Source organism: Xenopus laevis, chromosome 2S (genome assembly GCF_017654675.1).
Source record: "Xenopus laevis strain J_2021 chromosome 2S, Xenopus_laevis_v10.1, whole genome shotgun sequence".
Taxonomy (NCBI): Eukaryota; Metazoa; Chordata; class Amphibia; order Anura; family Pipidae; genus Xenopus; species Xenopus laevis.
The window spans coordinates 33,676,534-33,695,484 of NC_054374.1; the positions used below are offsets into that span (position 1 = coordinate 33,676,534).

The 18,951-nt window shown below is 40.0% G+C and overlaps 1 protein-coding gene and 1 long non-coding RNA gene across 2 annotated transcripts; both read left to right on the plus strand.

Annotated features, from left to right (window-relative positions):
* The first annotated feature begins 1,917 nt into the window (after positions 1–1,917).
* LOC121400751 (putative uncharacterized protein CXorf58) lies at positions 1,918–9,659 on the plus strand. The gene is made up of 6 exons (XM_041584706.1): positions 1,918–2,030; positions 2,788–2,899; positions 3,967–4,098; positions 5,732–5,961; positions 7,931–8,081; positions 9,291–9,659. The coding sequence occupies exons 1-6, from the start codon at positions 1,918–1,920 to the stop codon at positions 9,465–9,467; spliced, it is 915 nt and encodes a 304-aa protein (XP_041440640.1). The 3' UTR covers positions 9,468–9,659.
* A 3,679-nt stretch (positions 9,660–13,338) lies between these two features.
* On the plus strand, positions 13,339–18,845 carry LOC121400466. The gene is made up of 3 exons (XR_005965757.1): positions 13,339–13,623; positions 14,998–15,181; positions 18,746–18,845. It is a non-coding gene; the product is annotated as an uncharacterized LOC121400466 (long non-coding RNA).
* The last annotated feature ends 106 nt before the right edge of the window (positions 18,846–18,951 follow it).

An 18,951-nucleotide genomic window follows, 5' to 3' on the forward strand; every position in this document is an offset into this window, starting at 1 on the left:
TCTGCCCCTTATACAGTCCTGCACCAATCACTTATTGCTTTAGGTTGTGTATGTGACTGACAGAGAGGCCTTGCACATGCCCCCCATAGTGTAACATTAATGCTGCAGTGTAAATATTGTATCTACAAAACAGACTCCTGTGCTTTTATCCTTTCAGTACTTGAAGAAAAAGTTCCCACAGTCCCTTCCCAGAGACTATTATCCCACTTTTACTATAGGCACCATCCTCCCCTACTATACATGCTATCCTTCAAGGAAAATATTGAATCAATACAGCTCCAGACAGTAATTTTCAACTGCAATGTGTTTTATTCAGCAGTGTAGGCACACTACATGTTTTTTTCAGAGCCCTTTATCAAGTGTAAACATATATAAGTATAAAGGGCTCTGCCCGAAACATGTAGTGTGCCTACACTGCTGAATAAAACACATTGCAGTTGAAAATTACTGTCTGGAGCTGTATTGATTCAATATTTTCCTTGAATTATGCACATGGGGTGTAACACAGACACCTACTGAATCTTACAGCAATAAAGCGAAGAAATTGGAGACTGAATCATACCTACTCTATATACCTGCTATCCCACAGCCTCAATCCCTTCCTAGAGACTATTATCCCCACTGCTACTATAGGCACCATCTCTCCCTACTATACCTGCTATCCCACAGTCACACTCCCTTCCTAGAGACTATTATCCCACTGTTACTATAGGCACCATCTCTCCCTTCTATACTTGCTATCCTCAGTCCCTTCCTAGAGACTATTATCCCATTGCTACTATAGGCACCATCTCTCGCTACTATACCTGCTATCCCACAACCACAGTCCCTTCCCATAGACTATTATCCCCACTGTTACTATAGGCACCATCAGGTCCGGACTGAGAATTAAAATAGGCCCTGGCATTTCATGTACATAGAGGCCCAATCAGCCCACACCGAGGCCCAAACAGCTCCTACCAGCCCACTAAATATTATCTTTCTATGGCACCTTAAAGCAGCCCCTCTGGCATTTTCCAGAACTCACAGATTGCCTGTCCGGGCCTGGGCACCATTTCTCCCTACTATACCTGCTATCCCACAGCCACAATCCCTTCCCAGAGACTATTATCCCACTGTTACTATAAGCACCATCTCTCCCTACTATACCTGCTGTCCCACAGCTACAGTCCCTTCCCAGAGACTATTATCCCACTGTTACTATAGGCACCATCTCTCCCTACTATACCCGCTATCCCACAGCTACAGTCCCTTCCCAGAGACTATTATCCCACTGTTACTATAGGCACCATCTCTCCCTACTATACCGCTATCCCCACAGCTACAGTCCCTTCCCAGAGACTATTATCCCACTGTTACTATAGGCACCATCTCTCCCTACTATACCTGCTATCCCACAGCTACAGTCCCTTCCCAGAGACTATTATCCCACTGTTACTATAGGCACCATCTCTCCCTACTATACCCGCTATCCCACAGCTACAGTCCCTTCCCAGAGACTATTATCCCACTGTTACTATAGACACCATCTCTCCCTACTATACCCGCTATCCCACAGCTACAGTCCCTTCCCAGAGACTATTATCCCACTGTTACTATAGGCACCATCTCTCCCTACTATACCTGCTATCCCACAGTCACACTCCCTTCCCAGAGACTATTATCCACTGTTACTATAGGCACCATCTCTCCCTACTATACCTGCTATCCCACAGTCACACTCCCTTCCCAGAGACTATTATCCCACTGTTACTATAGACACCATCTCTCCCTACTATACCTGCTATCCCACAGTCACACTCCCTTCCCAGAGACTATTATCCCACTCCTACTATCTACAATCACAGAATACCTGGTGGTATTCTGTGATTGTTAACAATATTCTGTGCTGTTCATTATGCAATTAATATGATAAATATGTATTTCTTTCTGAAGGAAACAAGTGCATCTTACAGTATTTTGAGGAAAATCAGTCCCTTGGAAGCAGAGCTGCTAAGAGATCCTGGCATGCAGTGTAAAGTTAGATTCAGGTAATATGTGAATAAAATCCCTTCTCATGACATCTCAGCTACTATTATTCAGAATCTACAGTTGAACCCCCATTTTACAATTTTCTGGGGACCAGAAAGAATGGGGTAAAAACTGGCAAAATGTAGAATCAAGAAAATACATTATGGATTTTATATTGGGTGGAGCACAAAAAAATTGGTGTTGAGGGAGAACTTAATATCAGGGTATATAAAATTGTGGTTTCACAGTATAACATTAAGTGACGTGGATTTTTCCTTTGAATTTCCTTAAGGCTTTCTACTTATACATAACTGAACTTTTAAAGAAACTACTGGGACAGTTAATATTTTGCTTACTTTGTGTTGAAAAGTTTTCTTTAAAAAAATGCAAGATTCTGTCTCCTACATAAATAGCTGAAAAGTGAAGTTCAGACCAGCCCAGGAGAATATAATAGTGTATTATATAATGTAGCCATACAGATAGATGCTAAATAACCTTTTAGCTGATTTCAAATTCTCAGCAAAATACACTGGACTGGAGATTCCTCTATTCCATTACAGTTGTTTATCAAATTAAAACTTTTACCCTCCTCCCAGTGGCCTAACTCTAGAAGGGGCATTAACCCATTTCTAAAAAAAAACGAAAAAACAAAAACTCATCTGAAAGCTGGCCTAACAACTAGCTTAGCTTTTGGGTAGGTAGAAACTGAAGTTTTGCACCAGGCTCTCTAAACATATCTCCCATCTTTTAAACAAATGGTCTTATTTTCAATTGCAGATTTGCTGGGCAGGAGTTTCCACCTTTTATTGTCTTTAAGATCTTCCACCGCTCAGGTGCCTTTGGGAACCGATACATATGTGGCAAGCGAATTCTTCATCCATCCAGTGAGGTACATTATACTTTCTGTCATTTAAATTTGGTGCATTCTTTAATCTCATCAGTTTCAATAACTATACATAATGACACAGCAAACAGCCCATAGTCTAATGTTAAGTCTTCATAGTGTTACAGAGTAGCTGTAGGTTTCATCAGGGGCTTTATGCTGCCAGTTACATTAGTCTCAGTGTAAAGAGGTAGTTTGCCTTAAAATTAACTTCTAGTATGTTGTAGGCAGTGGACTATATGCCTCTGGGTTTTTTGTTTGTTTTTTTAATTATCTATATTGCTGTATATGATCTATCAGACTTCTTGGACGTAACTGCTATATGGTTGCCATGAATGCATTACCCTAGAAACAGAATAGAAGATAAATGCTGGATAGCTTAATTAGAAAAAAAACCAACACAAATAAGTGATCATTAAATTAAAACCTCACAGTCAACATTATTTTGGTTGCTGGGATCAGTACCCCTGAGAGGAAGAGGCATAATAGAAAGCAAATAATTAGCAATTACAAATGAGGACAAATTAAAGAGTTGTTTGGAATAGCCCTATATATGTATATGTGTGTCTATATATATATATATATATATATATATATATATATATATATATATATATATATATATATATATATATAGACATAGACAAATACAAGAGTCCTCTGGACTCAAGCCATTATCAATATATTTAAGACAGAGACATTTTGTGCATACTGCTACTGAAAAATGCCTTACCCTTTAACCAAAACTGGGATTGTTTGTCCATATATTGCAATATATTTAAGCTGGCCAACTACGTCAAAGTCATCCCATATCTGGCCAGTCCTACGCTTAATTTTCATCTGATTCATTAAGAATTCTATTGCTTCATTATACATTTTAAAGTAAAACTCCCAAACTTGGCTGCCCTTTTATTAGACACCAGTGTAGCATACAAAATTTTTATTCAAAGGCAAACTTACCCTATTAAGTTGTTAGCTTAAAATAAATGTTATTGTTTTGGGAAAATGTATGAAATGCAAGAATTTTCTTGGGTTTTCCTCTGATAATGTATTTATCTTTCTGTATCTGTCAGGCTGCAGCTGACGCCTGCAAGTTGATGGGCCCCAGAGCATATTATGATCAAATGATTTACGATGAACTGGAGTACCAGAAACATAAAATCACAGATATGGTGGACGTGGCTACTGTTAAAGACTATGTTAAAGTAAGGCATTTCTTGTAAAATGAAAAGGAATATTTGCTACTGGAAGGTGACCAGATAGGGCTCATCATGGAATGATTGAACCACACGGTGGATAGCCACATTGAATTGATCCATTCTTTGATTGATGAACTGAACATGTGTCACGCAAAATTTGTCGAAGATGTGGCCCAGTTGCAGAGAATGCCCCCTACAACTCAAAACTCACACTGGCTCAATGGCTATTGGACCCCTTTGTCAGAATGGCCTATATTCATAGCAATGGCCTATACCTATTGCAGTTATTAGGTATTAAGGCCAAAACATCTGACCATTTTCCTTTATGTAGGGCAGGAATCCCCAACTTTTTGAACCCTGTGAGCAACATTCAGAAGTAAAAGGAGTTGGGGAGCAACACTAACATGAAAAATGTTCTTGGGGTGCCAAATAAGTGCTGTGATTGGTCATTTAGTAGCCCCTATGTGGATTGTAAACCTACATTGAGGCTCTGTTTGGCAGTGCACCAAGTTTTTATGAAACTAAAACTTGTCTCAAAGCCTGGAATTCAAAAATAAGCACCTGCTTTGAGGCCACTGGGGGCAACATCCAAGGGGTTGGAGAGCAACATGTTACTGGTTAAGGATCACTAATGTAGGGCTATCTTTACTTTACATACATTTAATTTGGGTTTTAAGATACAGCTTTTCAATGGGGGTACAAAGGTTTAAATCTGTTTATTTCAACAATAATGATCTGCCAGATTTGAAATTAGTCTGCAGATTTTTACATCCTCACCATTTTTTCCTTTTAATGGGCCAATTATTCGACACTTAGCGGAGAAGGGTATGATCAGTTGGTAAACATGGGAATTTGCACAGGAGCTATGCACGCTCCATCCTCTCAAAACACAGTGTTGGGATATTGCTCTGTAAGGACTCTAATTAAAGGGTGCTTCTATCCAGTATACAAAATATGAAGCATGTCTGGCTGGGTATGAGGATGATGAGCAGAGCTATTGTATAAATTCCAGTGTAAAACATAATTACTATATGTCTTTAAACGGAAGAGAGAGTCATAGATGAGAATCATAGAAGTGCAGAAGGTGGGCATTGGGACTGAGGGTCATATCATTCAATGTATAAAGCTCTGCAATTTTACTGCATAGCCTACCACCAAATTGCAAGAATGGCTGCAAACAATGCACCAATACAGATGATATTTCTGGGGAGACAAATGGTCCCCATCCTTTTGTGCAGCACATTCCATTATTCAGCCCTCCAAACATGTCTGGTTCTGTGTATGGCACGGTGCTCCTTAAATGCAAACTGTACCCTATTTTTAATGCTGCTTAGTAGCATTTTATTGATTCATTTTTACAGCCACTTGAAAATAGATTATTCTGCAAAGTATATTCTTCAGGCTGCTATATCCCAGAAAATGTAGTGATCTGAAAAAACAATCATTTAGAAAATATGATTATTTGTGTCAGCATTTCTTTAAAATGAAATATTACAGAAAATGGGAATGTTAACCAATAACATATTGGAAATAAAAATATTTAAGGCGTACCCTGATTTCTATCATTAGAAACAAGAATTAGAGGACACAATTTGGAGTCTGTGCTACTTTACATGTCTTTGTCTTTCTGACACTTTAGTACAAAAGTCACCTTGACGAGACTCCAGCATATCTCGGAGGCCGTGATAACTGCTGGAGAAGACCGTCGCTGAAAAATATGCCCAGGACGACAATTATGTATGATATAGTGGAATACGCAGAGTCTGGGGCCCTGTCAGAGAGACTGAAAGGAGAACTGAAATTACTTTTGCAGGTGCCTGGTACTGAAGATCTGCAAATGCGGCAGCTTAGCGCTATCACACAGTCCAGGTTATTGCGTTTTCTTTTCTTCGATTGTGAAAAATACTTTTTAAAGAGTGAACATCAAGCAAACATTAAAGGAGAAACAAAACCGTAACATAAAAAAACCCTACCCCCCTTCCCTTTGTAGACCCCCCTCCCTCCTCCCCCCAGCCTAGGTGGTACCCGAGGCAAATGCCCCTAACTTTTTATTTACTCCTCGGTGCAGATGCAGTTTACGGCAGCCGTCTTCTTTTCTCCGTTAAACTTGGGAAGTAGACCTTCGTTTTCGGCGCATGTGCAGTTGGAGTAATTTTCCGGTCCTGAACAACTGTGCATGCAGAAATTTTCGTGACTTTCGGCGCATTCGCAGTTGTTCTGGAACAGAACAACTGCACATGCGCCAAAAGCGAAGGTCTGCTTCCGAAGTTTAACGAAGAAAAGAAGATGGCTGCCGCGAACTGCGGGGGACAGAATCTGCACTGAGGGGTAGGTAAAAAGTTAGGGGCATTTGCCCCGGTTACCACCTAGGCTGGGGGGGAGGAGGGAGGGGGGTCTACGAAGGGAAGGGGGTATGGTTTTTTTTAGGTTACCCGTTTGTTTTTCCTTCAAGTTGGGAACAATGAGCAGGTAATGACGGCCAATTGGAGCAATTTTTAATTAAAATGGTTGACATCTACCCATCTGTAAAGTTTTGAATAACCTGGGTCTGCTTAGAATTGTACAGATTGGACATATTGCTCAATACAATCCGTATATATATGTGAGTCTTGAAAGTGACTATGTTGTTGATACCAATTGCTGTGATGTAATCAATGCTTGGGTATCGGATGGCCATCAGTTGATATAACTGCTCAGTGTTTCCTCAACAATTTGCTAGTTTTAATCCCTGGTACTCTTTTGTTAACACCATAGCACTTGTCTCTTAAAGGGCAAATCAACCCCAAAATAAAATTTTGCCTAATAACATAAAAACATAAATCTTAGTAACTTTGCAATTTCCATTAATTACACATTGTCTATGGTTTTTTAATTTATTTGTATATCTGTTGCTGTTGAAAGCAGTGTTTGTCCCTTTCTGTTCTCTGCCCTGCTGGCTCAGAATGTTGATACAATGTAAGACAAGGCAGCTGATTAACAGACCTGTCTTTGCTGGGGAACTAAGGGGCAAATGTACTTACCTGTGGAAATTCACCAGCGCTGGCTTTGCGCACATCGCAACACTTCACCAGGCGTAAATTCGCCTGGACAACACTAATTCACAAAGATCCGAAGTGGTGCCCAGGGTACCGAACGCTAGTGAAGTTGCGCTAGCGAAAATACGATAAGCAGTTCGAAGTTGCGCTACCATTGGCTAATTTGCATATGGCGTGCAGTTAAAGTACAATGGACTTATATGCTGCAGCAAATACATTACACTACACAAGGCCAGGGAACCATAATAAAATTATATAGCGTTGTTATAATGCCCTACACATGAGCCCACAGTATAGTTTGGGTGCCATATGTTATCAAATGTAGGGGGGGGGAGGGTTTTTTTTTTTTATACAAACTCCTATCTACTCTATTGCACTTCACCTGGTCTGAGGTGGTGAAGGCAAGTCTGGCGCAAGAGGTAACGTTCAGGAAACCGCATCTTAGTGAATGAGCGTAGTTACGTCCATTCGCCAGAGCGAAAAATTCACCTGAGTGCGAAGTTTATCTCCTTTGCTAGGGAATTTACGCCAACGCCTGTTAGTAAATTGGCGAAGTGACAAAATGACGTAACGCTGACAAATTTTTAGTAAATTTACCCCTAAGAATTTTGCAACATTGTTTAAAAAGTAACAACTAAGAGTTAAGCAAGTGCTGCTTTCAATAACAAGTGTATTTACAAATAACTTTAAAAACACTGAACATTTTTAATAAATGAATATTGTCACTTAAAATATCTAAAGTCCATTGAAATCCATTACAGTGTCCTAATGTAGTAAGTATGCTCTGTGGCACTTTGTTCCAAATCTCCTGTCCCACCACCATCACCAGTGTCTTCTTCCAACAAAACACCCCAGCGTCCATCATTTCTGTGGCACTCAGCACGACGTTCTCACAAGGCTCGGCTGAAGGCAGTAAAAATGAAGAGACTATACAGCATTAGAAATGAAACCAATGTAAGTATAAGCAAATACGTACACTTAAACAGAAGTGAGAGATTTGGCTAACTAAAGGAGCATCATGTACCAAAATACACCTTTGTTAAAAATGTGTTGAAAATGTATATGTATATATATATATATATATATATATATATATATATATATATATATATATATATATATATATACACATATATATATATATATATATATATATATATATATATATATATATACACATATATAATGCTTGAACTATGCACCAATTATACTGAATAAATATTTAAAGAAACGAACCGGAGTGAACTTTGACACAGCACCCGGGAAGCGGAGACTAATTGCAGAGCATGTGCGGACGCCGATGGTATAATACATATATATGTAGAGAGAGAGAGAGAGAGAGACACATACATAAGGTGCACACCATAGAGTCATAGACAGTTGTTTCACCTGGGTGCCTGAGCTAAGAAATAACACAAGCAATGCAGAAGAACGGTGGGTTATGGCAAATGCCAGTGGGGCTGCTATAAGGTCCCATCGAAAGTCGCTATTTAGTGGGCCGGTGGGGTCTGTTTGGGCCTCTGTTTACCTGAAATGCCAGGGCCTATTTTAATTCTCAGTCCGGACCTGCTCACAGGACTTGCTGAATCAATCTTCCAAAGGTTTATTTTGCTCAACGTTTTGGTCCCCCGCAGTGATTTCGTCAGGAATCAAACAGTGCAACCGTTGAATTCAAGGTGCACACCGTTGAATAGGTTTTTGCCCGGGTGCCAACATGAAGCAGGATGCGGCACTCACAGGTACTTGTTGCAAAAACAAAAAATCTTTATTGGACTCAACGTTCTGATATCCCACAGGGATCTTCATCAGGAGAAAAACAGTCCATCAAATCCCTGTATATATACTGTATATATATATATATATATATATATATATATATATATATATATATATATATATTTATTTTTTTAAATCCATAAGCACATCAGTGTAAAAATAAAAACTGGGTAAATAGGCTGTGCAAAATAAAAAATGTTTCTAATATAGTTAGTTAGCAAAAAACTTAATGTATAAATAAAATCTTATTCATTTATAAACTAGAAAGCTACTGTATAACTTCTTCTTTATGGTGTAGTGTTTGTGAAACCAAACTAACTCTTCTGCCACTGTTGGTGCACAATATTTATATCATGAACGCTAATTGCAGTTCTTCCTTCATTATAGGAAACCATGGACGACACTACAGAAGAGAACAGGCACCAGTTCTCAGAAAGAGTTGATGCTGGGGATGAAGTGCATATTTCAGACGAAGACTGGGATGAAGAGGCAGAGAAACTTTATAGATGGAGCCAAGGACTGTCTCTGGACGAGAGTGTAATGCCATCACCTTTACTCCATTAACTTTATTTTAACTGCACAACAAGCTACTTAGTTTGATTTCCTGGAGAACAGATTGCTTCCCACTGGCAACAGTATGAGATGCAGAAATATTATTTGCCCGTTGACATCAATGGTTGTTTAGGGGTCAGAGTTGTTTAAAGCGATAGAAGAGTTGTTTAAAGATAGACTAGAAGAATAAATGCTGTATTTATACATGCATCAGTGCTGTCACTCATCTATAAATACTATCACGGGCACTATACCGCCTCCTGTTCTTACCTGTTTGCACTCCTTTAGGATGAGCCTTATTTATGCTTGTAGTTCTGCCATAATTGGAGGGTAGCTTTCTTGTCGTAGGTTATGCATAATTTTAGGGATAACTACACTTCTCTGCATTCAAAAACTATGAACATGTAACTATTGTGGGCGGGGGTCTTGCTGTTCAATAAGAGGACATAAATCAGGAGTCTGTGTGGCCAATAGCAAATAAGTAGTTTGATACTGGCACATCCAGTGAAACTGCTGCCTAAAGGTGGTCATAGACGGAACAATTACAATCTTTCCTCCAACCATTGATCGCAGGAAAGATCGTTCATTGTTAGAGCTGAACCATCTGATATACAGGAAGAAACTATAGAATTCTACCTTTATCTGACGATACCCCAGTAACAGTGACCAATGTTTTTGTGCCTTTAAAGGAGAAGGAAAGTCATCAGGCACTTGGGGGTGCCAAATGTTAGGCACCACCAAGTGATTGTATTTCCTTACCTGAAACCCCAGGCCGGTGCTCCTATCAGCAGAAAACTGCACCGACCCGGGTTATACCAGTGAGCACCACAGAGCGATCAGCTTATGGCTTCTTCTTTCTTCAAATTTCCCGGGGCAAACTGATGCACAGTTGAACGAAATAGCCGACTTTTTAGTTAAAATTCGGCTTTTCGTTCTACTGCACATGCGCAGCCATGAGAAGAAGCCTGAAGAGGATCGCTCCATGGTGCTCACTAGTATAACCCCGGGCCAGTGCAGTTTTCTGCTGATTGGAGCACCGGCCTGGTGTTTCAGGTAAGTCAATACAATCACTTGGGGGTGCCTAACATTTGGCACCCCCAAGTGAAAGAAGACTTTCCTTCTCCTTTAAAGGCCCCATGTCTTCTGTCAATATTGGAAGGCTTGTCTCTCGCCACACTCACACTGAAGTTTCATATAATATTATTTTATAAACCCTATCCCCCCTCTACTGCAACCAGAGTTGATCAGCAGAGATCAAAAATGCCATGCTCTGTTTATCTTCTGATCCTCCTGTCAGTTGCTGATGCAGATCTTGCAGGAGCATGTGCAGAAGAAGCAGATCCGGACATGGAACAAACACAGTTGAATCTGAGATCCATGCCACCGCTCTAACAAAAGAGGATCAGAGACAGACAGAAGATGGCGCCTTTGAACTCTGCTGCGCAACTTCACAGATTTACAGCAAGTCAGAAGACAGGCAGACTTTTAAAAGGAATAGATGCTGTGGACAGGGAGCTTGAAATGGGGACAATGGAGCAGGCAGTGGAGGGGGGCTAGGCTTTAGTTATCCTTTAAAGGAACAGTTCAGTGTAAAATAAAAATTTTTAGATAAATTATTTTGTTTGTCTCTGTAGTAATAAAACAGTACCTTGTTCTTGAGCCAAACTAAGATATTATTAAAATAATTAATCCTTATTGGAAGCAAATCAAGCCTATTGGGTTTATTTCGTGTTTACAGGATTTTCTAGTAGGCTTAAGGTATGAAGATCCAAATTACAGAAAGGTCCGTTATCTGAAAAATGCCAGGTCCCGAGCATTCTGGTTAATAGGTCTCATACCTGTAATATATAGTATATGTATAGTAAATATATATATATTCTAGTATAAGACTAAGTAGAATAGTCTTTAGTATTAACAAAGTACAGATATGGGACCTATTATCCTAAATTCTTGGGTCCTTGAGTTTTCTGGATAATTATTCCGGGGTTACCTCCGAAGATAAAGTAGCTTCACTTTTCCTGTTCAGCTCAACAAATACCAAAAGATATAGATTTTTCTTAATTAAACAATAGACAAAAGTATGTTCATCACAAGCCCTCTTGTTATACAAGGGGTTATACTGCCCTTTTAATGTAATCTCACAGTCACAGCTTTTAGTAGCATAGGGGGTTTAGGTTCAAAGCACCATGGTATTACCCACTGATATAACACAATTCAGAGAAAACAGAACGCGTCATTAAAGATTAAAAATATTTTATTTACAAATTGTCTTTATACACAAATGTACATGGTTTCATTAAAAACAGCAGTTAAATTTGTCTAAATATTCCGCATTCAGACATTGGACAACAAGACTGAGACCAGTGTAAAAAGTTTCCAATACTCATAAAAAGGCAACCTTTGATATTGTAAAGAGTGTTCAATAGCCCTGGGATTGAGGAGAAGATGGCTTGGCATAAGAAACAATAGCAAAACCTTAGATCAATAGTAGAAGTACTACACAGCAAACTGTATTCATGAGATCACTTTATAGTGCATCTGTGCATTCAACAGTACAAAGTATATGAATTCTTGCAGCTCATCAGACGAGTACCTATTAAATACCCAGCACTCCTGAGAACCAATGAAGCAAAAGAAGCAGCGGTAAATATGGATCTGAAAAGGGGATAGATGGTGTTTCCCTGAGATAAAAACTATTTAACATTACATAAAGTCAAAATTTAGGCAAATATCAGCCGTTTTTGCAGGATATGGATTGGGGAAGCCTTACTGAGTGCAAGCCTGTGTCCCAGACACACGTTGTTCAAAATGTATTGATTCTAGAGCTAACAAACATTATATAAGTCTATGGATGCTATTTCATTTGATTTTAGCACAACATGTTGCATGGTAACTCCCAAATCCCAATATACAGGAGTGTAACTATAGAGGAAGCGGGGGGGGGGCAGGAGGTATGGGGGCCCCATAAAGCCCTAAATAATGAGCAATTTCAAAATGTATTGGTAAAAAGGACAATCTCTGGATATTATAGGGGGCCCTAGAATTTATTTGCTGTGGGGCCCTGTAATAAATATATATATATGCATGTGATTCTACCGATTAAAAGGAAACCATTATAGTCTGCCTATGACTTGTGGGAACGATTTTCACACTCCTTTAAAGTCATTCAAACACAACCTAAGCTTGTTCCATTGGGGAGAGATGAATTCGGGGACTAGACATCCCTTTTGCTAAACGGTCCACAAGGTATTTTCCCAAAAGTCTTGGCAATCATTGAGTTGTTTTTTAGCAAAATTGAGACAAGCCTTAATGTTCTTTTTGCTTAAAAGTGGTTTGCGCCTTGGAAATCTGCCATGCAGGCCGTTTTTGCCCAGTCTCTTTCATATGGTGGAGTGAACACTGACCTTAATTGAGGCAAGTGAGGCCTGCAGTTCTTTAGATGTTGTCCTGGGGTCTTTTGTGGCCTCTCGGATGAGTTGTCTCTGCGCTCTTGGGGTAATTTTGGTCGGCCGGCCACTCCTGGGAAGGTTCACCACTGTTCCAAGTTTTTGCCATTTGTGGATAATGGCTCTCACTGTGGTTCGCTGGAGTCCCAAAGCTTTGGAAATGGCTTTATAACCTTTGAAATTGAACTCAGGTGTGATAAACCACAGTTAAGTTATTTTTTAACAAGGGGGCAATTACTTTTTCACACAGGCCCATGTAGATTTGGAGTTTTTTTTCTCCCTTAATAACGTAAACCTTCATTTAAAAACTGCATTTTGTGTTCAATTATGTTATCTTTGACTAATAGTTAACGGTTTTTGATGAGCAGAAACATTTAAGTGTGACAAACATGCAAAAGAATAAGAAATCAGGAAGGGGGCAAATAGTTTTTCACACCACTGGTAGATGAGCATCTTTTCATCAAATTGCCATGTCTTTCACTAGTGTAAGAATATGAAGAATGCAGTTCATGGTGCCAAACTCCTCTCAGTCAGTATTATTTGTTGTTGTAATATGTTTAAGGTGTGCGACTGAATAGCCTGCTGGGAAGGAAAGGAAGCTTGTAGAAAATGAACAATTACTGGGATGTTGGTCAGTTCTTCATAGTCAGCATGTTGGCTAGTGATATTGGGAAAGCAGTCCAAGCATCTGAGCGCCTCTTTAAACTCAAGCCTCCTGTTTGGTAAGTTGGCATTGTTTAGGAAATATACATCTTACTGTATAACTAATTCAGGAAGATCATATAATCAAGATAACGAACAGCATACAGATGTTATCCTAAGATACAATCTACTTCTAAAGAAATGCAAATCCATACATTTTCCCCAAACTAACTATATCATTTGTATTTGCTGAAGGTAAGTAGAAATACTGTTCTTAAATAAATGGACCCAGACTTGACTCGAACAATATGTTGATACAGGAAGAACCAAACTTTTGGTTTAACAGCCCCATATGTACATAAAGAGACAAATTCCTCGCAATACTGGAATGCTAGGTTGTTGCCACATAATGATTGTTAACAATAAAATAAAATATGTTTTTAATGCTAACACTAAAGACCACTAAAACTAAACCCTAACCCATAAAATACAGCAGCTAGTAAGCATACGAGGGTATATGCAGCATGTAGAATTCAGATGCACTGAATTAAAAACAACCACCTAAAACATGAGTCCAAAGTTATAATATGTCCTTTGATTAGAGATTGAAGTGCTCTTGGTTAGACGAGAACCCTGTCATGGATGTGAATTGTAATATTGTTATTTACATCCATTTGGGGATCTAACAGTGAGCACATTACGCTCAGGGACGGATTTACATAGCAGGGACCCTAGGCCCGCTGTCGTCCTAGGCATAGAGGAGGGGCAGACAATATTTGAATGACAGCTGAGATTTTTAAATGAGCTTATTACCAAAGCAATTGTCAGGGTGTGATGGAGGTGGTGTGGGCAGAAGGTGATCTGGACAGGAGGCATAGTCAGAAAGGATATAGTTTGGCCTGGCATATGAGTGATAAGGCCTGAATTAAGTCAAGATCCAGGTGCTGGGCCTGAAGAATGGTGGTGGCTCACAATGGAGATCAGGCTAAAAAAGCTAGTGGTGTGGCTATGCCAGGAATAAAAGTAATGAGAAGAAGTGTCGAAGAAGACCGGAAAGCCAATTGAGAACATAAGGCAGAGGTAACAAAAATACATATCTAAATGGAGAACGAGTCAGTAAAATGGAAGAGGTGGTCTACAGGCTCTAGACCAGATTTGCACTCACTGACCCTATTTGCTGCACTGAGAAGCTTAACAACAGAAGTGTGTAGTGATATGTAACTATGGCAATGACACAAACTTGGAAATTATCCCATGGGTGGCAAAGAGGTATGGTAACTTGCACACTCTTTCCACATATTAAATCACTCCCTAGATGTGTTATTGTAAGAAAAACGTACCATGCATTCTATATAATCATCAACTGTTGGATCACTCTGTGCACAAGAACCATTATCAGTCTTAAATCTCTCACACACCACCTGGCACCCACAAACCTCTTTTTATTATTGCAGGTCGGTATGTTTAAAATCCATCCTGAAATCCCCGAATCCCTATCAGCAGAAGCCAAAGCTTTCATCCTGCTCTGTTTTGAGCCTGATCCTGTGAAACGTGCTACAGTAACTGATCTACTTACAGATTCTTTCCTAAAGCAGTCAAATAAGGGCAAGAAGAGTAAAATTGCTTTCAAACCTTCAGGTAAGAATCACTGTCCTGCCTGTCATTACAATTCAGCACCCCCTGCTGGTTAGATATAGAAAATGCACTGAACTTGTTTTAAAAAAATTGGCAGGTTAGACAAATGTTCCTACAAAACCAAGATACCTGCAGTTCTATTGTGACTAAAGGCACTGGGCAGATCCACAGAGACGTATCCATTGACTGCTTCATATTGTTAGGGTAGGGACACACTGGGCGATTTGGGGAGATTTAGTCGCCTGGCGACTAATCGCCGCGACATTTCTCCCCGAATGCCTCCCCTCGCTCTGCGCCTGGCTAAAATGAAAAATCGCCTGCGCTAATCACACGCGGCGATTCGTTTTCCGAAATCGCCCGAAGTTGCCTCACGAGGAAATCATATATTATACAGGGAATCAATGTTACTACTTAAAGGGCATGTAAAGTCTAAAATAGAACAAGGCTAGAAATGCTGTATTTTGTATACTAAATATAAACATGAACTTACTGCACCACAAGCCTAATCAAACAAATAATTTATGCTTTCAAAGTTGGCAACAGGGGGGTCACCATCTTGTAACTTTGTTAAACATCTTTGCAAGACTAAGACTGTGCACATGTTCAGGGTGGTCTGGGCTGCTTAGGGATCGTCATAAAGTTGCTTGAGTTCTGCATGGCTGGGAAGTAAGGCGGGGGCTCCCCCTGCTGTTCATAAGTATGATTTTTTTCCCTGCTCAGCAGTTAGGGACCATCTGACAATTCCTATCCACAGCAGTAAATGAAGGGAGAATTTCACTGCATACGGTCAGGTTTCTTATAAAAATGGTACACATTTTTAAATTAAAGTATATTAAAGTATACTGGAGATAGGTTTCTTTTTATTAAAGAAAATAAAAATGGGATTTTATTTTTTTTGCCTTTACATGCCCTTTAAGCTGAAATTGGGCAATATAGCAACCATAGATTTAAGAGGGGAAATATTTGAATTTGGCTGTACACTGATATGAGCTTTCTTACTAACTCAATCTGTTGGTGTAGAGGTGCAGATGGGTGTTTTGGGCACCTCCTGTAATGTACTGATATAGATTCTACTATGACAGCCAGATGGACTAAGTGTTTGCAACATGAAACGCGTAAGGCTTTATATTTGGACATAATAAACTTTTTCAACTTGCTCTTATTCGCCTGGTGGAAGAATGCCTGCTCTACAAATTTCCTAGCCAGATGAACTGATCATATAGCAGGGGAGGATGTTGCAGTGATAAAGAAAGATGTTATAGAATGGTATATGCTTGCACCATAAGTGAAATATGGGAGAAGTTTCAAGTTTTATTCGACGGAAAATAATGAAATACCTTGTGTTAATAAACGGTAATGCAAACCAGTGTATTAAAGCCTGTCTCGCATGGAAAGAGTTTTAAGCTGCACTTTATGCAATGGGTCATAGCCCAAATCTGATATAGAGCTAGTTATACAGGTATGGGATCCATTATCCGGAAACTCATTATTCAGAATGCTCCGAATTATGGAAATGCTGTCTTCCATAGACTCCATTTGATCCAAACAATCCAAATTTTATCTGTAATAATAAAACAGTAGCTTGTAGATATAATTAATCCTTATTGGAAGCCAAACCAGACTATTGTGTTTATTTAATGCTTAAATGATTTTCTAGTAGAATTTAGGTATGAAGATCTAAATTACAGAAAGATTCCGTATCCGGAAAACCCCAGGTCCTATACCTGTATTAGAATTCATTTAATTTTGCTCTCAGGAAAATCTGAGATCATTGGCCTTTACGCACAAGAGAAACAGGGTTTTTTTGTCACTGTTTCCAGAGCCCCATCAGTTCAGTAAGGAAAACATTTCTATTGGTGTATGAAGACTTTGCTGAGCTGACTACTTTTACTTTGTATCAACAGCCATCTGTGCTTAGCCTGCAACCTCCAAACCCCACAATTCCCTGCACACGTGAACGCACTTTAAGACATCATAAGGAGAACACACGCTCCTGCATGAGCTCTCGTAAAGAAGAAGTATGCAAACTCGTCTCTTATTCTACTTACTTATCTGAAGAAACTGCACTCACACCTCTGTGCTGCCCACATTTGCTGTTGCAATCTCCTCCCTAGTCGCTCATTCCTCAGCCCTCCCTCCTAGGTCCTCAGACCTCCCTCCTCAGCCCTCATTACAAAAGCCCTCCCTCCTCAGCTCTTAGCCCTCCCTCCTCAGCTATCAGCCCTCACATTTGCTGTTGCAATCTCCTCCCTAGTCGCTCATTCCTCAGCCCTCGCTCCTAGGTCCTCAGACCTCCCTCCTCAGCCCTCATTACAAAAGCCCTCCCTCCTCAGCTCTTAGCCCTCCCTCCTCAGCTATCAGCCTGGCTTACCAGCTGAGGTTTGAGCAGGAGGGTTGAGGACGGAGGGCTTTTGTAATGAGGATGAGAGGGAGGTCTGAGGACCGAGGAAGGAGGGCTGAGGAATGAGCCACAGAGGTGGAGTTTGCAACAGAAAATGTGGGCAGCATGGAGGTGTGACTGCAGTTTTTCGGATAAGTGAGTTGAATAAGAGACGAGTCTGCCTTCTTCTTTACAAAGCGCATGCAGGAGCGTGTGTTCTCCTGATGATGTCCTAAAATGCATTCCTTAGAAATGAACATCACAGTGCAATGCATTGTGGGTTATGTAAGCTGTGGAGAAGTTGTTACAATTTGTAACATCAGTGTTTAGTCCCTCCTTCCCTGCCAGGATTTCAAATGATTTCAGCATAGAAAATGGCATTTATTAATTCTTTTTGAAGAAACAGGTAACTGTGATGGGTATATTAGGGGTTTCTGTGTTATGTGGGCCTCTTTGTTAATTTTGGTTGGAGCCGGAGTTCCCCTTTATATAAATTCAAAGATCTTTACATGTATCTTATGACCGAATATATGACACAAATAAACACCAGTGTTAAATTGGGCATACACAGGCAGATTTAAATTGCCCATTCTGCCCCTTTAAGCTGGCCATAGACGCAAAGATACGATCGTACGAATTAACGTACGATCGGACTTTCCCATCTCCCGACCTGCCACTAACTATTCAGATCAGATTAAGTACAAAAGAACAGATCAGATGATTTTCTGCCCCTGACAGCAATCGTACGAAAGTTATGTCCGACCAAAGCTAGTGACAGTCTCCTACTGAAAATCATACGATCGGCAATACACGCAGAGATATTATCAGCAGCCGACAGAAATCTTCTAACCTGTCCGATCGACCAAACGACGATCTCCGCCGGACGAAAAATGTCGGGACTCTCCACACATGGTCTGAAAATAGTACGAATCCTCGATTCGTACTATCAGATCTTTGCGTCTATGGCCAGCTTTAGTCTGAGTTGTCAGCTTATATGACAGGGTCAGACAGACATCAGTTGGCTAGGTTTAAAAATCATTCGAACATAAGTGGCCAAATCTGAGTTAAGATCCACTCGATTGGAGATCTTGTGAAAAGTGTGGAAATGCAATTTCTGGACTAACAGTCATTTTAACATTTACCATTTGATGTAACTATTTAACTGTACCACAACATTATTCCTGTAGATCAACAAGGTATTACGGAATCACTTAATTCGTCCACATTGGATGTTCACTATGGACAATATCATACGCCGTGCAGTGCAGGCAGCGGTTACCATCCTTATCCCTGGTAAGTACTTTTCGGCCCACAGTGCACTCACGGGAATAATTGATTTTTAAGGCCACGGCGCAAAACTAAATAATTTTCAATCGTTAAGGGGAAGCTATAG